The 22,728-nt window shown below is 39.3% G+C and overlaps 1 protein-coding gene across 1 annotated transcript; it reads right to left on the bottom strand.

Annotated features, from left to right (window-relative positions):
- Positions 1–8,437: 8,437 nt before the first annotated feature.
- LOC112667317 (olfactory receptor 52K2) lies at positions 8,438–9,382 on the bottom strand. The gene has a single exon (XM_025458908.3). It carries the CDS (start codon positions 9,380–9,382, stop codon positions 8,438–8,440), a length of 945 nt encoding a protein of 314 aa, XP_025314693.3.
- Positions 9,383–22,728: the final 13,346 nt, after the last annotated feature.

The raw sequence follows: 22,728 nt of genomic DNA, 5'->3' as shown, positions 1-22,728 counted from the left end.
GCAGAGAAAGCATTTGACAAAATACAGCATCCATTCCTGATCAAAACTCTTCAGAGTGTAGGGATAGAGGGAACATTCCTCGACATCTTAAAAGCCATCTACGAAAAGCCCACAGCAAATATCATTCTCAATGGGGAAGCACTGGGAGCCTTTCCCCTAAGATCAGGAACAAGACAGGGATGTCCACTCTCACCACTGCTATTCAACATAGTACTGGAAGTCCTAGCCTCAGCAATCAGACAACAAAAAGACATTAAAGGCATTCAAATTGGCAAAGAAGAAGTCAAACTCTCCCTCTTCGCCGATGACATGATACTCTACATAGAAAACCCAAAAGTCTCCACCCCAAGATTGCTAGAACTCATACAGCAATTTGGTAGCGTGGCAGGATACAAAATCAATGCCCAGAAGTCAGTGGCATTTCTATACACTAACAATGAGACTGAAGAAAGAGAAATTAAGGAGTCAATCCCATTTACAATTGCACCCAAAAGCATAAGATACCTAGGAATAAACCTCACCAAAGATGTAAAGGATCTATACCCTCAAAACTATAGAACACTTCTGAAAGAAATTGAGGAAGACACAAAGAGATGGAAAAATATTCCATGCTCATGGATTGGCAGAATTAATATTGTGAAAATGTCAATGTTACCCAGGGCAATATACACGTTTAATGCAATCCCTATCAAAATACCATGGACTTTCTTCAGAGAGTTAGAACAATTTATTTTAAGATTTGTGTGGAATCAGAAAAGACCCCGAATAGCCAGGGGAATTTTAAAAAAGAAAACCATATCTGGGGGCATCACAATGCCAGATTTCAAGTTGTACTACAAAGCTGTGGTCATCAAGACAGTGTGGTACTGGCACAAAAACAGACACATAGATCAGTGGAACAGAATAGAGAATCCAGAAGTGGACCCTGAACTTTATGGGCAACTAATATTCGATAAAGGAGGAAAGACTATCCATTGGAAGAAAGACAGTCTCTTCAATAAATGGTGCTGGGAAAATTGGACATCCACATGCAGAAGAATGAAACTAGACCACTCTCTTTCACCATACACAAAGATAAACTCAAAATGGATGAAAGATCTAAATGTGAGACAAGATTCCATCAAAATCCTAGAGAAGAACACAGGCAACACCCTTTTTGAACTCGGCCATAGTAACTTCTTGCAAGATACATCCACGAAGGCAAAAGAAACAAAAGCAAAAATGAACTATTGGGACTTCATCAAGATAAGAAGCTTTTGCACAACAAAGGATACAGTCAACAAAACTCAAAGACAACCTACAGAATGGGAGAAGATATTTGCAAATGACATATCAGATAAAGGGCTAGTTTCCAAGATCTATAAAGAACTTATTAAACTCAACACCAAAGAAACAAACAATCCAATCATGAAATGGGCAAAAGACATGAAGAGAAATCTCACAGAGGAAGACATAGACATGGCCAACATGCATATGAGAAAATGCTCTGCATCACTTGCCATCAGGGAAATACAAATGAAAACTACAATGAGATACCACCTCACACCAGTGAGAATGGGGAAAATTAACAAGGCAGGAAACCACAAATGTTGGAGAGGATGCGGAGAAAAGGGAACCCTCTTACACTGTTGGTGGGAATGTGAACTGGTGCAGCCACTCTGGAAAACTGTGTGGAGGTTCCTCAAAGAGTTAAAAATATACCTGCCCTACGACCCAGCAATTGCACTGTTGGGGATTTACCCCAAAGATACAAATGCAATGAAACGCCGGGACACATGCACCCCGATGTTTCTAGCAGCAATGGCCACGATAGCCAAACTGTGGAAGGAGCCGCGGTGTCCAACGAAAGATGAATGGATAAAGAAGATGTGGTTTATGTATACAATGGAATATTACTCAGCTATTAGAAATGACAAATACCCACCATTTGCTTCAACGTGGATGGAACTGGAGGGTATTATGCTGAGTGAAGTAAGTCAGTCAGAGAAGGACAAACATTATATGTTCTCATTCATTTGGGGAATATAAATAATAGTGAAAGGGAAAATAAGGGAAGGGAGAAGAAATGTGTGGGAAATATCAGAAAGGGAGACAGAACATAAAGACTGCTAACTCTGGGAAACGAACTAGGGGTGGTAGAAGGGGAGGAGGGTGGGGGGTGGGAGTGAATGGGTGACGGGCACTGGGTGTTATTCTGTATGTTAGTAAATTGAACACCAATAAAAAAATAAATTAAAAAAAAAATGACCCCATCAAAAGGTGCAGGGTTTCAGACTGGATAAAAAAGCAGGACCCATCTATTTGCTGTCTACAAGAGACTCATTTTAGACAGAAGGACACCTACAGCCTGAAAATAAAAGGTTGGAAAACCATTTACCATTCGAATGGTCCTCAAAAGAAAGCAGGGGTAGCCATCCTTATATCAGATAAACTAAAATTTACCCCAAAGACTGTAGTGAGAGATGAAGAGGGACACTATATCATACTTAAAGGATCTATTCAACAAGAGGACTTAACAATCCTCAATATATATGCCCCCAATGTGGGAGCTGCCAAATATTTAAATCATTTAATAACCAAAGTGAAGACATACTTAGATAATAATACACTTATACTTGGTGACTTCAATGTAGCTCTTTCTATACTCGATAGGTCTTCTAAGCACAACATCTCCAAAGAAACAAGAGCTTTAAATGATACACTGGACCAGATGGATTTCACAGGTATCTACAGAACTTTACATCCAAACTCAATTGAATACACATTCTTCTCAAGTGCACATGGAACTTTCTCCAGAATAGACCACATATTGGGTCACAAAACGGGTCTGAACCGATACCAAAAGATTGGGATCGTCCCCTGCATATTCTCAGACCATAATGCCTTGAAATTAGAACTAAATCACAACAAGAAGTTTGGAAGGACCTCAAACACATGGTGGTTAAGGACCATCCTGCTAAAAGATGAAAGGGTCAACCAGGAAATTAAGGAAGAATTAAAAAGATTCATGGAAACTAATGAGAGTGAAGATACAACCATCCAAAATCTTTGGGATGCAGCAAAAGCAGTCCTAAGGGGGAAATACATCGCAATACAAGCATCCATTCAAAAACTGGAAAGAACTCAAATACAAAAGCTAACCTTACACATAAAGGAGCTAGAGAAAAAACAGCAAATAGATCCTACACCCAAGAGAAGAAGGGAGTTAATAAAGATTCAAGCAGAACTCAACGAAATCGAGACCAGAAGAACTGTGGAACAGATCAACAGAACCAGGAGTTGGTTCTTTGAAAGAATTAATAAGATAGATAAACCATTAGCCAGCCTTATTAAAAAGAAGAGAGAGAAGACTCAAATTAATAAAATCATGAATGAGAAAGGAGAGATCACTACCAACACCAAGGAAATACAAATGATTTTAAAAACATATTATGAACAGCTATACGCCTATAAATTAGGCAATCTAGGAGAAATGGACGCATTCCTGGAAAGCCACAAACTACCAAAACTAGAACAGGAAGAAATAGAAAACCTTAACAGGCCAATAACCAGGGAGGAAATTGAAGCAGTCATCATAAACCTCCCAAGACACAAGAGTCCAGGGCCAGATGGCTTCCCAGGGGAATTTTATCAAACGTTTAAAGAAGAAACCATACCTATTCTCCTAAAGCTTTTTGGAAAGATAGAAAGAGATGGAGTACTTCCAAATTCGTTCTATGAGGCCAGCATCACCTTAATTCCAAAACCAGACAAAGACCCCACCAAAAAGGAGAATTACAGACCAATATCCCTGATGAACATGGATGCAAAAATTCTCAACAAGATACTGGCCAATAGGATCCAACAGTACATTAAGAAAATTATTCACCATGACCAAGTAGGATTTATCCCCGGGACACAAGGCTGGTTCAACACCCGTAAAACAATCAATGTGATTCATCATATCAGCAAGAGAAAAACCAAGAACCATATGATCCTCTCATTAGATGCAGAGAAAGCATTTGACAAAATACAGCATGCATTCCTGATCAAAACTCTTCAGAGTGTAGGGATAGAGGGAACATTGCTCGACATCTTAAAAGCCATCTATGAAAAGCCCACAGCAAATATCATTCTCAATGGGGAAGCACTGGGAGCCTTTCCTCTAAGATCAGGAACAAGACAGGGATGTCCACTCTCACCACTGCTGTTCAACATAGTACTGGAAGTCCTAGCCTCAGCAATCAGACAACAAAAAGACATTAAAGGCATTGAAATTGGCAAAGAAGAAGTCAAACCCTCCCTCTTCACCGATAGCATTGTTTTTCTTAGCATTTCTTAGCATTCTTAGCATTGTTTTTCTTAGCATTATTCATGGCATTTTGTAGTTCCATGTGAATTGTGGAATTCTTTCTCTATTTCTATAACCCATTGAATCTGTAAGTTGCTTTGAGTAGTATGGACATTTTAATAAGTCTTCCAGTCCATGAATATGAGAGGTCTTTCCATTTTGTGTGTGTGTCTTTAATTTCTTTCAATGATATTTTATAGCTTTTGGAATTTAAATCTTTCACCTCATTAGTTTATTCCTAAGTGTTTTATTCTTTTTGGTGCCATTGTATATGGGATTTTTGTCCTAATTTCAAGACAGTCAGTGTATAGAAATAAAACTAATCTTTATATGTTGATTTTTGTATTCTGAACTTACTGACTTGTTTTAATTCTAACAATATTTTTAAGGAGTCTCTGTGATTTATTATATATAAGATTTGTAACTGACAAAAGGATAATTTTACTTCTTCCTTCCCAATTTGGATTCCTTTTATTTCTTGTTTAGTTGCTTTGGCTAGGACTTCCAATACTACATTAAATAGAAATAGCAAGAGTGGGCATTCTTTTTTATTTATTTAAATTCAATTTGCCAACATATACTATAACACTCAGTGCTCATCCCATCAAGTGCCCTCCTCAGTGCCCATCACCCAGCTACCCCATCCCCCCCTTCCACAACCCTTTGTTTGCTTCCCAGAGTTAGCAGTCTCTCATGGTTTGTCTCCCTCTCTAATTTTTCCCACTCAGTTCTCCTTTCACTTATAATCCCTTTCCCTATTTCTTATATTCAAGAGTGGGCATTCCTGTCTTATTCATTTCACATTGAGAATGTTAGTTACAGACTTTTCATATACAGCTTTTATCAAATTGATGTATTTTCCTTTTAATCTGAACTTTAAATTGTCATGGAAGGATATTGAATTCTTTTAAATGCTTTTTCTGCATCTATTGAGGTGATTATGTGAATTTTTTAATCCCTTATCCTGTTAATGTGGCATATACTTAATTGATATATATGTATAAATTTATTGAAGAACCCCAGGGATAAATCCCTGTCAGTTGTGGTGTATGATCCTTTTAATGTATTGTTGGATTTGGTTTGTTGGTATTTTATTGAGGACTTTCATATCTATACTTATCAGAGATATTAGCCTTGTTTTCTTGTGATATCTTTGTCTGGCTTTAATATCAGGGTAATGCTGGCCTCATAAAAGGAGTCTGAAAGTACTCCTTCTTTTTATTTTTTTTATTTATTTACAAATTTCAGAAGGAGTAGTGTCAATTCTTTAAATATTTGGTAGAATTTACCAATGCAGCCCTCTGTTCCTGGATTTTTCTTTAATGGGAGGCTTTTGATTACTGATTCAGTCTTCAACTAGTTATGCTTAGGCTTTCTAATTCTGCATGATTTAGTTTTGGTAGATTTATATGTTTTAAAAGCAATCTCAGAGCTCTACCCCAGCTATACATATTCCCTTTTGACAGAAGTATACTGGATCTAACTTTACCTCTCCTAACTATTGGTCTCAGCACTTTCCCATGATGGATGATTGCCTGGGATATTGAGACAAAGTGAGATTTGTACATAACACTCTTTTTTAGATTTATTTTAGATACAGTGTGTACAAGCAAGTGAGCAGGTGGGGAGGCAGAGGAGAGAGAGAATCTCAAGTGGACTCCCTGCTGAGCACAAAGCTTGACTTAGGGCTCTATCCCAGGATCATGAGATCATGACCTAGGCAAAATCAAGAGCTGTATGCTTAATCAACTGATGCACACAGACATCACTCTACATTACACCTTTAAATCTGGAGCTTAAATTAGCTAAGCACAGCAAGACTGAAGCAATACAAACTGTACGGAGAGAAATTGACCAAAACCCTAATGTGGCAAAAGTTAGTGTTAGGCAAATTACAGATAAGACAGCTTTGGATTGAGAGAAGGCTAATGATGGAACAAGACACACTGTTGAGTTAGACATGTCATGCTTATAAGAAACAGGACTCTAGAGCCATGGCCAGGGAGGCTGAGATAACATACTTAATGGAGAAGACTATAGTTTACAGTCAGAACACCCAGATAAGAGCCAGATAAAGTAGGCACAATGTGAAGGAGCAAAGTATCTAACTTTGCTTGACTCTGCTCTGCAGGGATAAAAAGCACATGTTGTGCGGAATGACCATAGCTTAGATAACTATTTTAAAAGTAACTGGTAGATTACTAGAATGCTTCAACTCGATTCCATTTGCTTTTCAGTCTTTTGTGCAGTCCATATTCATTTATATTTATTCACATATTTAGTTTTTCTGATGTACTTCAATCCCTCCTACAATTCTGTGTTTTCTATCTGGCTCATTTTCCTTCATCCTGAAGAACTACTTTTAGTTTTGCTTTCAGTGCAGGCCTAATATTGACACATTCCATCAGTTTTTGTTAGCAAGACTCATTCTTTCATCTTTATTGTTGAAGGATATTTTCATTAGCACTAGAATTCTAGAGTGCTAATTCTTTTACCCATTTCAAGATATAACTTGCTGTTTGTGACTAATTCTGGTGGTTCTGACATTAGATGTATTACCTGGCTGTGGGATCTTTATAATATTGGACTTATGATGGAAATAAAACCATTCACTCCTCACTAGGGATAGTTATGATCTCTATAGGCTGGTGACATTCCTTGTGTAAGTCATCAGGAAGATCAGAAGCCCTCTGTTTTGGAAATAGCTTCTTTTGAGGTATGCTACTCTGTTTGTGTTGTTCATATTTGCTGTTTTTAAGCTTTCCACGTGTCTCACCTATGCTCACAAGAAACAAGAGGTTTTTAATCATACAGGAACTAAAAGTAGAATATCACTTCTCTCTCTCTCTGTGTGTGTGTGTGTGTGTGTGTGTGTGTGTGTGTGTATGTTTTGGTATCAGAGGGAATTATAAAAGCAGAGATCAGAAACAAGCATAGGACTCTGGGTTCTTGCTATAGCTTCCCTTCTTTGAAATTTCCAGCTTTCCATAACCCCCCTGGCACTGGCCCAGATTCTTTCAAAGCTAAATAATATGTAGAGACAGAGACAGAAATGGAGTCAGAATAAGATAGAGATATAATTTCTAAACAGTAGTCTGAGGAAATAAGAGAATCACAAAATAAAAGAATGCATTTGTGGAAGATGGTATATGAGGGTTTGTGTGACCACACAAATTCTACTTGTCAGGATTAACATTAAGGGAATTTTCTAGAATGTAACTTTGTATTGGACAGAAGAAAAGAAAGTACAGGTCAATATGCCTATTTCCCATCTGCTTTGCCTATCTATTTCTTTTATGACACTGGGCCTTGGGATAGGCAGGTCAGAGGTCACAACCTATTGTGTTTAGCATTTCCTTCTTTGTCTTAGGACTTAAGTGTAACATGCCCACCCTAACAAAATATGTATTCCCAGCACCTAGCACAGATTTGGTACTCCATGTTTTGGGACTGGATTATTAAGTAAATGAAAAATTCACATTCTTGGTGGAAAATGAGCAAAGAAAGAGTTGCATGATGTATAATGAAATGTCAGAGGACATGTTCTACTAAAGTTTTTAATGAGACGGATTAGCCATGAGAATATAGAGGTCAAAATAAGCCAACTGAAGAAATAAATTTTAACATGCAAGACTGTCTGATTCGGAACCTGTAGTTCTAGAAGATCATGAACTCCCCTAAACTAGTAGTGTTTAGCTAGATACTAGACATCAGTTCCCAAACTATATAGGTACTGTTGCCTCAGACGAAATTTTGGTCTTTCCCAAGTGAACTTGAAATCATCTTTGTGTCTTTAGATGACCTTACCAAGAGGAGGGTGGGTCAAGCCTTTGTCAAACTTCTTGATAGAGTAGGCTCTTTGAAGAAGACAGCAAAGTCAGCAGTTTGAATCCAAAGGCTACCAAAGGACATAGCCCCATCAATTCTGATCAGACTGGTGACTGAGTTTCAGGATATCATTTAGTTTTTTCATTATACCAGGAAATCATTTAGTTATTTTCATTATACATGGAAACTCTCTCATCTATCCATTTCCTCTCATACCCCTGACCCTACTCCAGAATTCAATCTGTCCCGTTCTTTCTCCACCTTTCCCTCACTCTCCACTTATGCATCCTTTCTTTGGAATAGTCCTAAGACCCGCTCACGAATCTGCTTGGTCTTCACACCATAGATGATGGGATTGATCATGGGCGGGAAGAGCAGATAGAAATTAGCAAAAAGTATGTGGACATGAGGGGCAGCCCGGCGAGCCACACGATGCATGACTGAGGAGATGACCACAGGTGTGTAAAAGGCTAAGATGGCACCTATGTGAGATACACATGTCCCAAAGGCCTTGTAGCGGGCCTCTTGAGAGGCAAGCCGTAAAACTGCCCGAAGGATGAAGATGTAAGACAAGATAACAAACAGCAGGTCCAACACCACTATAAACATGGCCACAGCAATGCCATAGATATTGTTGAAGCGAGTATCCCCACAGGCCAGCCTCACCACAGCCATATGCTCACAGTAGCAGTGGGCAATCATGGTGCCTCGGCAGTAGTGGAAGCATCTGAGCAGAAAGGGGAGCGGAGTCATTAATGTCACAGCCCGAGCCACAGCTGCCATGCCAATCTTGGTGATCAGGGGCCTAGTCAGGACTGTGGTGTAGTGCAATGGCTTGCAGATGGCCACATAGCGGTCAAAGGCCATGGCCAGCAGCACTGCTGACTCCATGATAGAGAAGGAGTGGAGAAAGAACATCTGGACCAGACAGCCATAGAAGCTGATCTCCCGATCTCTGAACCAAAAAATAGCCAGCATTTTGGGAAGTGTTGTAGAAGAGAGGACCAGGTCAATGGCTGCCAACATGGCCAGAAAGAAGTACATGGGCTCATGGAGGGCTGCATCAGCCTGAATAATGAAGAGAAGGGTGCAGTTGCCTAGCAGGGCCAGAGTATAGGCAAAGCAGAATGGAATGGAGATCCAGTTATGCAGGTGCTCCAGGCCTGGGATCCCCATCAACATGAAGAGTGCCGGATAGGTTGAGCTGATATTGGAGGCTGACATGGCCATTGGAAATTCTCCCTCTGTTGTCTATTTCCACAAGGTTCTTCCAGAGAGTATTCAGTGTCAGAATTATGGCACTCAAGTTGAAACTCTGAACATTCGTGTTGAGGGATTAGCACTTGATCTTCTTTCTAAACCTTAAATTAGAAAATAATCCTAATATACACTTGAAACACACATGATCTCTGCCCTCAAGGAGCTTAAAAATCATTAGGTGATCAGAACATTAAATACCAATTGAGCTAGTATCACAGGGAAATTTTCATTGAGGAATTGAGTGGAAAAAGAGCTTTCTGTGGTCTGTGCGGCCAAGGACCACTTTGTAAAAGATGTAGATCCCTTTTATGCTCAAACCTTACCCAAAACATTCACTGTCTTCCTGTTGCCTCCAAACTCAAGCTGCATCTCTAATTATGAAAGGAGTGTCTCTCTTCTTTAGATGTATAGCTTGGCTGTATGAAAAATAGTTAAGCTTAGCATCTTCTAATAATTGACTTTCCTCTGAGTTCTATAAATTTTTCTCTAACATGGATTCCATGGGTCTTTATTTGATACTCAGTAATCTCACCAACTAAAGCCCTACTTCCAGCCAACTTGAGAATATGAAAAGACCTATCATTGTTTTCCTTCACTTAACTTTAACTTCCATTTTTACAAGCTTCTACCTTCACCTACTTTCCTTTCTAGCATCCAGACCATTCAGAGGAAGAGATGCTCCATTCTCACCTTTTTGCAAGACTGACCCCTGAGAGACAGAACATGAGAGACTCCTAACTCTGGGAAATGAACAGGGGGTGGTGGAAAGGGAGGTGGGCGGGAGGTGGGGGTGCCTAGGTGACGGGCACTGAGGGGGGCACTTGATGGGATGAGCACTGGGTGTTATGCTATATGTTGCCAAATTGAACTCCAATAAAAAAATTAAAAATTAAAAATTAAAAAAAATAAAGACAACTTGGGCAGAAAAAAAAAAGACTGACCCCTGAATTTCACATCATTCTTTTTCCTTCTAGGACCCCTTATTTTTCTATTTCCTTTTTATACCTTTCATCATTCTCTTTGAGAAAACTTAAACATATGTTTTCCAGAATTTTTATCAGTGTTTCTTTCTTTTTTCTCAGTTTATATATTAGTTTCTTCTGAGAATTGAGATGTTGTAAAACAATTAGCATAATGGATGAATGGATAAAGAAAATGTGATCCACACAGCAATATTATCCAGCCATACAGAAGGAAATCTTACCATTTGCAGCGGGATAGATGGAATTTGGGAGCATTATGTGAACAAGAGAAATAAGTCAGATAAAAAAATACTGTATGATCTCACTTTTAAATATAACCTTTAAAAAATGAACTGATAAAAAAAAAAAGGAACCCTCATGCACTGTTGGTAGGAATGCAAACTGGTGCAGCCACTCTGGAAAACAGCATGGAAGATCATCAAAAAATTAAAAATAGAACTACCCTATGATCATGTTAATCACACTATATAAAGAATACAAAAACACTAATTCAAAGGGATACATGCACCTGTTTATTGCACATTATTTATAATAGCTAAATTAGGGAAGCTGCCCATGTGTCCATATAGACAAATGGATAAAGAATATGTGTATATATACAATAGAATATTATTCAACCATAAAAAAGAATGAAATCTTGCCATTTGCAAAACCATGAATGGGTCTAGACAGTATAATGGTAACTGAAAAAAGCCAACCACAGAAAGACAAACACCAAACGACTTCATTCATTTGTAGAATTTAAGAAACAAAACAAATGAATAAAGGAGAAAAAAGACAAACCAAAAAAGACTCTTAACTATAGAGCTCAAATGGTTATGGGGACAGAGGAGGTGGAGGATGGACGAAATAAATGAAGGGGATTAGAATTATCTTAGGAGGGCGAGGGGTGGGGTGACTGGTTGGCGGGCACTGAGGGGGGCACTTGACGGGATGAGCACTGGGTGTTATTCTGTATGTTGGCAAATTGAACACCAATAAAAAATAAATTTATTATAAAAAAATGAGCACTGAGTAATATATGAAATTGTTGAATCACTATATTGTATACCTGAAACTAATATAATACTGTGTTAGCTACACAGAAACAAAACAGATTTGTGGCTGCTAGGGGTAGGAAAAATAGATGAAAGTAGTCAAAAGGTACAAACTTCCAGTTATAAGTTCTTGGGATGTTCTATACAGCATGGTGACTATAGTTAACAACATTAGAGCATATATTTGAAAGTTGCGAAGAAGGCAGCTCTTCAAAGTTCTCATCACCAGAAAAATATTGCAGCTATGTGAGGTGATGAATTGCTAGCTATATTTATTGTGATAACCATTCTGCAATATACATATCAAATCATTATTGAACACTTCAAAAGAATACAATGCTATGTCAATTCCATTTCAAAACTAGAAAAATTAATTTTAAAAATAAAAACCATTAGCACAAATCTAGAATATAAAAATGTGCTCAGTAATTATGAGAAAACTAAAGGTTAAGTTACTTACTGACAATCATATTTTTGGAAAATGTTAAATATTAAACTTGAAGTTAGAATTCTGGTTTTCTGCCTTCAAATCCAATGTCTTAAATCACTATATTCTTCTGCCTCCACCTCGTTGTTTTACAGACACTTCAATTCCAGCATATTAGAGTTAAAGAAATAAAACCTTAAATTCTCACTGTGGTTTTAGAATCCAATAACTTGGACTCAGGTAATGATTGTGCCATCAGTCTACCAGCAGAAACTAACATTAACCTCCATTTGCAAAGTTTTAGCTTCTCAACCTGTAACTGAAGGCAATAACCATACTTCCCATGACCATCTCATCAAGTTTTATTGTGAGGAAATATGAAATAATATGAGAATAGACCTCATAAACAGTGAAGCATTCTGCACATGCTATTTATCATTACTTTTTGCCCCCCTTTCTACAATGTTTATCTTGATTAACATCAGCGCCATCACATATTCTTTGGCTTTATCTCTTCATCTAAGAGCCCCTTCACTTGATTTCCCTTTGCAGCACAACTTGTTTAAGAACTTGACTGTATTTGATCTCTACTTCCTCATCTCTCATTTAATTCCCAGTCCTTTCCAAGCCAGCTTCTATCTGTACTCCTTCTCTTATACTGATATGGTCATTACTTCTTTCCCCGCACTCTCTCCTTCTCCTTTTCTCTCTTTTATTTCTCCTTTTATTTTCATATTACCTTACTAGATGCTCCCTTTTATTCCTCTTTGATTTTTTTAACCATCTAGGTTTGAGGGATTGCCAAATGTATACCTTCTACTGAGTTCCAGACACTTATATCTACTGTCTATTGGGCCTCTCCACTTAGATATTCCATGCTCATCTCAAACAATATAGCCAAAATAGAAATCTTGTTATTGCTCCACAAACTATTTCCTCCCCATGCATTGTCCATCTCAGCAAAAATTCTGGCCATCTATCCTATAACAAGGTCAGAAACCCAGGGATAATCCTTGATTTATCCCTTCGCCCTTCCTTGGCATCGAATTCATTAGCAAATCCTATCAATCTACAAAATGTATTTCATTCCTTTTTTCTTTTTCCCCTGACAACATTCTCTTTTTAATTTACCATCTTTCTACAGATGCAGTGAAAAAACAGAGACACCTGCACCCCCAATGTTTATAGCAGCAATGTCCACAATAGCCAAACTGGGGAAGGAGCCTTGGCATCCATTGAAAGATGAATGGATAAAGAAGATGTGGTCTATATATACAGTGGAATATTACTCAGCCATCAGAAATAACTAATACCTACCATTTGCTTCAATATGAATGGAACTGGAGGGTATTATGATGAATAAAGTAAGTCAGTCAGAGAAGAACAAACATTATATGGTTTCATTCATTCAGGGAATATAAAAAATAGTGAAAGGGGTTAAAGGGGAAAGGAGAGAAAATGAGTGAGAAAAATCAGAGAGGATGACAGAACATGAGAGACTCCTAACTCTGGGAAATGAACAAGAGGTAAAGGAAGGGGAGGTGGGCGGGGGGTTGGGGTGACTGGGTGACAGGCACTGAGGGGGACACTTGACAGGATGAGCACTGGGTGTTATACTATATGTTGGCAAATTGAACTCCAATAAAATATATACCAAAAAATAATAATGATTTACCATCTTTCATATAGACCACAAGCATCATAACTGGTCTATGTGGTCTGAATCTTGGGCTCTCTATACTCCATTTTCTATTATTTTTTTAATAAATTCATTTTTTATTGGTGTTCAATTTACCAACATACAGAATAACACCCAGTGCTCATCGCATCAAGTGCCCCCCTCAGTGTCCGTCACCCATTCACCCCCACCCCCCGCCCTCCTCCCCTTCCACCACCCCTAGTTCATTTCCCAGAGTTAGGAGTCTTTATGTTCTGTCTCCCTTTCTGATATTTCCCACACATTTCTTCTCCCTTCCCTTATATTCCCTTTCACTATTATTTATATTCCCCAAATGAATGAGAACATATAATGTTTGTCCTTCTCCGATTGACTTACTTCACTCAGCATAATACCCTCCAGTTCCATCCACATTGAAGCAAATGGTGGGTATTTGTCATTTCTAATGGCTGAGTAATATTCCATTGTATACATAAACCACATCTTCTTTATCCATTCATCTTTCGATGGACACCGAGGCTCCTTCCACAGTTTGGCTATTGTTCCATTTTCTATTCTGTAGCCAAATAATCCATTTAAAAGGCAAATTATACTATGCCAAGGCTTGTCTCAAGACCTCATGGAATTATCATTTGATGAGGATAAAAGCCACACTCCTAATGCTGGTTTACAAGTTCCTGCATGGTCTGGCCCCTACTCACTATTCATCTTTATCCCTTCCCACCTCTCCCCTCATTATGCTCCAGTCACAGAGACTTCTACCAGATGCCAAAGCTTCTAGGGATTTCAGTCAGGGATACTCCCCCACCTTGATCCAGCCCCTAAATTGTCTCCCATGCTGCTTTTCTTCTTTCTATGCCTTTTGTCTTCCCAAATTCACATCATCTCTGGCCTGTATCACTATAATGACCTCCCCTTCAAAGATATTGAAATGACACAAACAGAAAGATATTCTATGCTCATGGATTAGAAGGTGAATTAATTAAAATGTACATACTATCCAAAGCAATCTATAGATTCAATGCAATTGAGGTATCACAATCCTAGATTTCAAGATATATTACAGAGCTGTAGTAATAAAACAGTGTGGTATTGGCACAAAAATAGACACATAGATCAATAGAATAGAATACAATCCAGAAATAAACTCACACTTTTATGGTCAATTAATCTATGACAAAGGAGACAAGAATATGCAATGGGAAAAAGTCTCTTCAACAGGTGGTATTGGAGGGACACCTGGGTGGCTCAGTGGTTGAGCATCTGCCTTTGGCTCAGGGCATGATTCTGGAGTCCCAGGCTTGAATCCCATATCAGGCTCCCTGTGGGAAGCCTGCTTCTCCCTCTGCCTATGTCTCTGCCTCTCTTTCTGTGTCTCTCATGAATAAAGAGATAAAATCTTTTTTTAAAAAAATGGTATTGGAAAAACTAGACTACTTTCTTCACCATATGCAAAAATAAACTCAAAATGGATTAAGACCTAAACGTGAGACCTGAAAACATAAAATTCCTAAAAGAAAACAAAGGCAATAATTTAACATCAGCCATAGAAACCTCTTTTTAGACCTGTCTCCTCTGGTAAGGGAAACAAAACCAAAATTAAACTATTGGGACCACACCAAAATGAAAGGCTTTTGTAGTAAAGGAAACTATCAACAAAACAAAAAGGCAACCTACTGAATGGGAAAACATATTTGCAAATGATGTATCCATAAAGGGCTAATATCTAAATGATATATAAAATATTTATTCAACATCAAAAAAGCAATCTGGTTTAAAAAATGGATAAAGGACCTGAATAGACATTTTTCCAAAGAAGACCTATAAATGATCAACGGACACATGATTAGTGATGTTCAACATCTTTTCACCAGAAGAATCCAAATAAAAACCGCAATGAGATATCATTTTATACCTGTCACCAAAATGTTGGTGAGGATGTGGGAAAAAAGGAAGCCTTGTGCACTGTTGTTGGGAATGCAAATTGGTGCAGGCACTGTGGAAAATTGTATGTAAGTTTCTCAAAAAATTAAAAGTAGAATTACTGTATGACCCAGTAAATCCACTATTAGGTATTCACCCAAAGAAAATGAAAACGTTGGCAAATCAAACTCTAATAAAAATATATATATACACAAAAAAGTAAATAAAATCTTAAAATATAAAAAAAGAAAATGAAAACACTAATTCAAACAGATATACACCCCAATGTTTATTGCAGGATTATTTCAGTAACCAAGACATAGAAGCAACCCAACTGTCCATCATAGATGAATAGACAAAGATGTGATATGTATACACACCACACAGTATGGAATATTACTTAGCCATAAAAAAGAATGTGATCTTGCCATTTGCAACACATGGATGGACCTAGAAAGCATAATCCCAAGTGAAATAAATCAGAGAAAGACAAATACCATGTGATTTCACTTATCTGTGGAATTTCAGAAACAAAACAAAACAAAAAAAATCTAGAGTCCTAAATGCAGAGAAAAATTGGTGGTTGCTAGAAGGGAGGTGGATGGGAAGATGGGAGAAATAACGGAATTAAGTGTATGTGCATCATGATGAGCACTGAGTAATATATAGAATTGTTGAATCATTCTGTTGTAGACCTGAAACTAACATCAAACTATGTTAATTATATCTGAATAAAAAACCTCCTCTTTAGTCTTCTACCGCTATTCAACGTACCACTACAATGTGACCAACTACATGTTCTATCCCTACTGAAAACCACTTATGAGACCTTCCTGCTACCAGGAAAATTCAAAACTACTCAACATACTTACAGACTTGTTTCTGCTTAAATTATTAGCCTCACTTCTTACCCATTCCCTTGAACATTCATCCTGGTTTTAGCCACACTGGATTATCTGTCACTTCATGAAAGGCATGCTTATAGCTTATACTGTTTATCTGGAATGCTTTTCTCAGTGTTGTCAATAAGGACTCATAATGCACTGAATTAAATAACACAAGTAGAGTATGATCCATGTTGCCAGTGCATGTGTCTGTCTGTTCACCAGACTGAGTACTTCTAATATAAGGCCTGTGACTGCCTTCTATATTCACAGACTCTACTAAACATTATTGACGCTCAATAAGTGCCTTTTAAATAAGTATATGAATGATTCTCTGAAGAAATTCTCTCCTCTCCTGCTGGTGTATATTACCATCTAATTCAAACTGAAGCTTACTATCTCCTAATGTTAGGCACATTCACAGATGAAAATTCTATGAAATGAAATTCTTCATCAATTTTAGTTACATAGGGGCATCTGGGTTGCTCAGGTGGTTAAGCCTTTGCCTTTGGCTCAGGTCATGATTTCAGGGTCTTGGAATCGAGCCTCACATTGGGCTCCCTGATCAGTAGGGAGTCTGCTCCTCTCTCTCCCTCTACCTGATGCTCCTCCTGCTTGTTCTCTCTCTGTGTGTCAAATAAAATCTTTCAAACAATTTTAGTTGTGTAGATCAGAGTGAAAGTCCTCTTATTAGAAACTTTTCCAAGTCCAATGTGTATCTGCATTTCCTCTAAAACAGCACTGGGATGGACAGTGTGGAAGCCCAAGACAAAACAGAACTGTGGGGTTTTAAAATATTTACTCCCACTGTCTTTATGGAATTCAGAAAACCATTCCTTCTCAGAATTTGGACACTCAGAGAGGGAGGAAAGGAACTTGCCAAATATTTCCTAAATGAATGAAATAATACCCTCCTTTCTGAGAAAAATGAGTAGGAAATATCAGAAAGGGAAACAGAACACGAGAGACTCCTAACTGTGGGAAATGAACTAGGGGTGGTGGAAGGGGAGGTGGGCACTTGATGGGATGAGCACTGGGTGTTATTCTATATGTTGGCAAATTGAACACCAGTAAAAAATATATTTTTATAAAAAAAGAATATCCTCCTTTCCATGTTGCTACCCTTATCCTAAGTGAATATGCTTTTCCAATTCCAAACATATCTCTCCTCTTCCCTGAGTGCCTACCTAGAGTATTCAGTCAGTATTATAAACTCCCTGGTAGGCTATACATTTTAACTTTAGAGGGCTTTAGAAAGGTGTAATTGGGAAACTGAGTCCCCAAATGATCATGGAGGAAGTAACTAGCAGAGCTGGGACTAAATTCACAACTTCTGACTCCCCTTCAGGGTTCTGTTTACAGGACCATGCTGCAAAGATACAGCTAGTTGTTGCTAAAACCTTTAATAAGCAAGTGTAATTAAACTGTCCCTTATATCTCCCTATTTCAGATTTTTCCTTTTTTTCCTAGGACTATTATAGTAGTTATGACTATGGTGAGGCCAGAATGTGAAGTAGAAGGAAAGCAAGTGGCATCAATAAGGGATTAACTAACCTGGTCTGGGTTACTTAGTTAAGGCTTTCTTGAAGTGGTTCCCAATGCACAACACAGGAGCACAGGCCTGGGAAGCAGAAAAGGATTTCTTCTAATGGTGGCATGGAAGGATATAAAATTTGTAGAATATAATGCCTTTAGGAGGATAGAAAGCAGGTCCTTTGTTCAATAAACAGACATACTGGTTGAGAAAGCTAGAAGACAAAAGAATCAGGAGGTAAGAAATAATGCCTGAGACAAGGATAAATTGAGCATGAGAGGTACTGAGGAAGGGACACTGCCCATGCCTTCCTGGGCTCACCTCCACACACATACTGTAGCCTATTCCTCTCAAACATTACACACTCTTCTCCTAGTGGCTCTCCACTCAGCCTTCAGGTATTCCCTCTAATCATTACTATTTTCAGTCTGATTTCTCCCATTTTCCTGGCTATTCTAGTTTTGTGAGCCCATAAGTTCCCCACTCTGGTCTTCTTTCCTCTCACCCCATTCAAGCCACCTCCCTGACTGTGCCCTGTGTACGTCTGGTCTTCCCTACCATCATGAGCCTGATGTGTTCTCACCCCCCCAGCCAGAGGCTCAATTCATTTTCTTTTGGTTTTAGGAAAAACTGATGCGGTTTTCCTCTTAGTGAGAGAAGGCTGGGAAAGAGAAAGATGGAAAGGAGAGGTCTGGCTATATCCTCATAATTACCCACTCTTTTCCCAAAAGAAAAAGAAACAGCCAGCCTATCCCTGAGGAACATTCTGAAAGTGACCCAAGATGGGCATGATGCCTTCTCTGGAGGTCACTCTAGAGACCTTTGTCCCACTCTCTGGTCTTCTGGGGTTCCTGCTCCTGGCTTCTTACAGACCATACTCCGCCATTCTGTGGCATTCAGTGCCTCTCTTGAGGCAGAATGTAATCCAGTTTTGGCAATCACTAAGCTTCTTTCCACCCTCACCTTCCTTCCCTGTAGTGCCTGCCTACTGAGAAATAAAGCCTCCTCAGAATGTGAAAATGGATGCCTACTGTGTGTGCTTGGATTGTGACTTAGAAAGCTGAAGTTCAGTGACAATTAGGTCAAAGTCATCTGTTTATTTGGTTTGAAGTTTTGATGTTTTGCTTCATTTTGTAGACAGAGCTGTGAGTTAAAGTTTTATGAGTGGTAGTGGTAGTTAGGTTTAAATCCCAGTTTGTGACCTTGATGAGGCACTTAATCTGTTTCTTGGACTGTTTCCTTATCTCTCATGTGGGGACACTTATCCCAGCCCTGCCTACCTCTCACAATCTGGAGAGGATCCAGTGAGATCATTGAGCTATAATTATCCATGTTATTACTCAATAACTATCAACTGTTAATAACAATGTCAAAAGGAATGCTTTCCTCCTATGACTGGTCTCAGCATCTGCTACTTGTCATAGTCCTGAGAGGGGAAGTTGGTTTTCACAAGGGCTGCTTTGGGGTTGTTTAATCTGAATTAATTCTCCATGATACATCCCAACAGCTCCTACTGAGACTATATACTTCTGGCTTTTCTCTCCTCCCACAGAAACATCAGATTCTGTATTAGAGGTGCTAAGTCTTGTCTTTCAGGAACACTCAGCTCTCTTACTCTTTTCACCTGGGGTCTCCAGAACACATTGGGTTAGATGAGACTTTTACACAAGGCTTATGGTGTTGAAATCTGAGTTAGACTGAGGAGACAGAGACTATGTGGAAGTGGTGATCCTGACTTGAGGTTCACAAGCTGATGCTGGGAGCAGTCAGAAAGGAAGATACCCAGGTTGAATTAGGGAAAGATCATGGTAATTTTACTTTAATTTTTTGTGTGTGTGAGGAACTGCCATACACTTTTCCACACCAGTTGTACCATTTTGCTTTCCCATCAAACAAGGTGCAGGATTCCTGCTTCAACACCTCCTTAACACTTAGTATTGTCTGGCTTGTTGTTTGTGTTTTTTTTAAATAATAGCCATCCTAGTGGATGGTAGCTCACTATTTTTATTTGCTTTCCCCTAAAGATTAGTGATGAGCATCTTTTCTTGAGCTAATTGGCCATTTGTATATCTTCTTTGGAAAAATGTCTATTGACATCCTTTGCCCATTTTGAATTGCATTGTTTTTTTGTTGAGTTGTAGGAATTCTTTATATATTCTAGATATCAATCCCTTATCAGATATGACTTGTAAACACCTTCTCCCATTCTCTCTTGAGAGTGTCATTTGAACAAAAGGTTCTAATTTTCATGAAGTTCAATTTATTTTCTTGCTTGTTTTTAGATATTCTATTCAAGAAATCATTGCCAAATCCAATGTCATGAATTGGATTTTACCTCTGCTTTATTCTGTGAGTTTACAATTTTTTATAATTTCTTAGATATCTAGTTTTTCCAGCATCACATATTGAAAACACCAATAATCAATGTTCTATCTTTATTGAGGTGTAATTGGCAAAAATTGTATGTTTAAGGTGTACAATTTGATGTTTTGATATACATCAACACTGTGAAATAATCTTCACAATCTAGCAACATTGTTACCTTTTTTATGATAAAAACACAAGAGCTACCATTTAGCAAATTTCAAGGATAGAACACAGTATTATAATAATCAGTAATCATTTTTTTTACAATTGACATTTTTTTTATTCTTCTGACACATAATATTTTATGGTAATAACTGGAATTACTACTGGTAACATTATACTAAGACATATTCGATTACTAGGAACTTCATATAATTTGTAGAATACCTATACAAAATGAATAAGGCTTAATATTACTTTTTGACAGTGCTCCCCATGTAATTTAGTGTATCAAATAAGCCTAATTATTATAATATCCCTTTTAATGAGAAAAAAATCTTTTTTGTGTGATTTTCTAGGAACCTTTTAGAATATCCTGTTACTAGGGCGCCTGGGTAGCTAAGTGGTTGAGCATCTGCCTTTCGGCTCAGGTTGTGAGCCCAGGGTCCTGGGACTGAGTCCTGCACCAGGCTTACTGCAGGGAGCCTGCTTCTCCCTCTGTCTACATCTCTGCTTCTTTCTGTGTGCCTCTCATGAATAAATAAATAAAATCTTTTTTAAAAAAAGAAAATCCTGAGAGGAGGGACAAGATGGCAGAAGAGTAGGGTCCCCAAATCACCTGTCCCCACCAAATTACCTAGATAACCTTCAAATCATCCTGAAAATCTACGAATTTGGCCTGAGATTTAAAGACAGAACAGCTGGAATGCTACAGTGAGAAGAGTTCGTGCTTCTATCAAGGTAGGAAGATGGGGAAAAAAATAAAGAAACAAAAGGCATCCAAGGGGGAAGGGCCCCGCGAGGAGCCAGGCTAAGGCCGGAGCGAGTGTCCCCAGGACAGGAGAGCCCCGTCCTGGAGAAGCAGGAGCTGCACCAACATTCCCTGGTGGAAAGGGGCCCGCAGGGAGTTAGAGCAGGACCCAGGAGGGCGGAGATGCCCTCAGGCTCCCTGGGACACTAACAGACACCGGCGCGCCCAGGAGAGTGCACCGAGCTCCCTAAAGGGCTGCAGCGCGCACCGCTGGACCCGGAGCAGCTCGGAGGGGCTCGGACGGCGGCACAACAGAGAGGGCTGCGCGGCTGGGAGCAGCTGGGAGGGGCTCGGGCAAAGGAAGAGGCTCCGCGGGGAGGGGGCTGCAGCTGCAGGAGCAGCTAAGAGGGGCTCGGGCGGCGGCTCCACGGAGGGGGCTGCAGGGCGGGAGAGCGAATCCAACAGCGCAGGCTCCAGAGCACTGGGCACCGGGACACAGCACAGGATCCGGCCTCCCCCGGGACAGGCAGAGGCCGGGAGGGGCCAGGACAGCAAGGACGCTCCTGCCCCGAGCTGAGCAGATCAGCGGCCCCGCCCGGGAGCCTCCAGGCCCTGCAGACGGAGACCTCCGGAGTTGCTGTGGGAGCTGAATCCAGGGCTCCAGAGCTGCAGCAGCCACGGGGGTTGTTCCTCCTGAGGCCTCACAGGGTAAACAACCCCCACTGAGCCCTGCACCAGGCAGGGGCACAGCAGCTCCCCCAATTGCTAACACCTGAAAATCAGCACAACAGGCCCCTCCCGCAGAAGACAGGCTAGACCGACAAGTTCCAGGGGAAGTCAAGGGACTTAAAGTATACAGAAACAGAAGATACTCCCCCGTGTTTTTTTTTTTTCTTTTTGATTTCTGCTTGCTTCCCCAACTTTTTTTTTCCTTTCTTTCTTATTCCTTCTCTTTTTCTTCTTTTTTTCTTTTTTCTTTTTTCTTTTTCCATTTTCTTTCCTTCTTTCTCTCCTCTCTTTTTCTCCTTTTCCCAATACAACTTGCTTTTGGCCACTCTGCACTGAGCAAAATGACTAGAAGAAAAACCTCACCTCAAGAGAAAGAATCAGAAACAGTCCTCTCACCCACAGAGTTACAAAATCTGGATAACAATTCAATGTCAGAAAGCCAATTCAGAAGCACTATTAAACAGCTACTGGTGGCTCTAGAAAAAAGCATAAAGGACTCAAGAGACTTCATGACTGCAGAATTTAGATCCAATAAGGCAGAAATTAAAAATCAATTGAATGAGATGCAATCCAAACTAGAAGTCCTAACGACGAGGGTTAACGAGGTGAAACAACGAGTGAGTGACATAGAAGACAAGTTGATGGCAAAGAGGGAAACTGAGGAAAAAAGAGACAGACAATTAAAAGACCATGAAGACAGATAAAGGGAAATAAACGACGGCCTGAGGAAGAAAAACCTATGTTTAATTGGGGTTCCCGAGGGCGCCGAAAGGGACAGAGGGCCAGAATATGTATTTGAACAAATCCTAGCTGAAAACTTTCCTAATCTGGGAAGGAA

Source organism: Canis lupus, chromosome 21 (assembly GCF_003254725.2).
Source record: "Canis lupus dingo isolate Sandy chromosome 21, ASM325472v2, whole genome shotgun sequence".
In the NCBI taxonomy this organism is placed as follows: Eukaryota; Metazoa; Chordata; class Mammalia; order Carnivora; family Canidae; genus Canis; species Canis lupus.
This window is presented reverse-complemented; position numbering and strand designations above follow the sequence as displayed.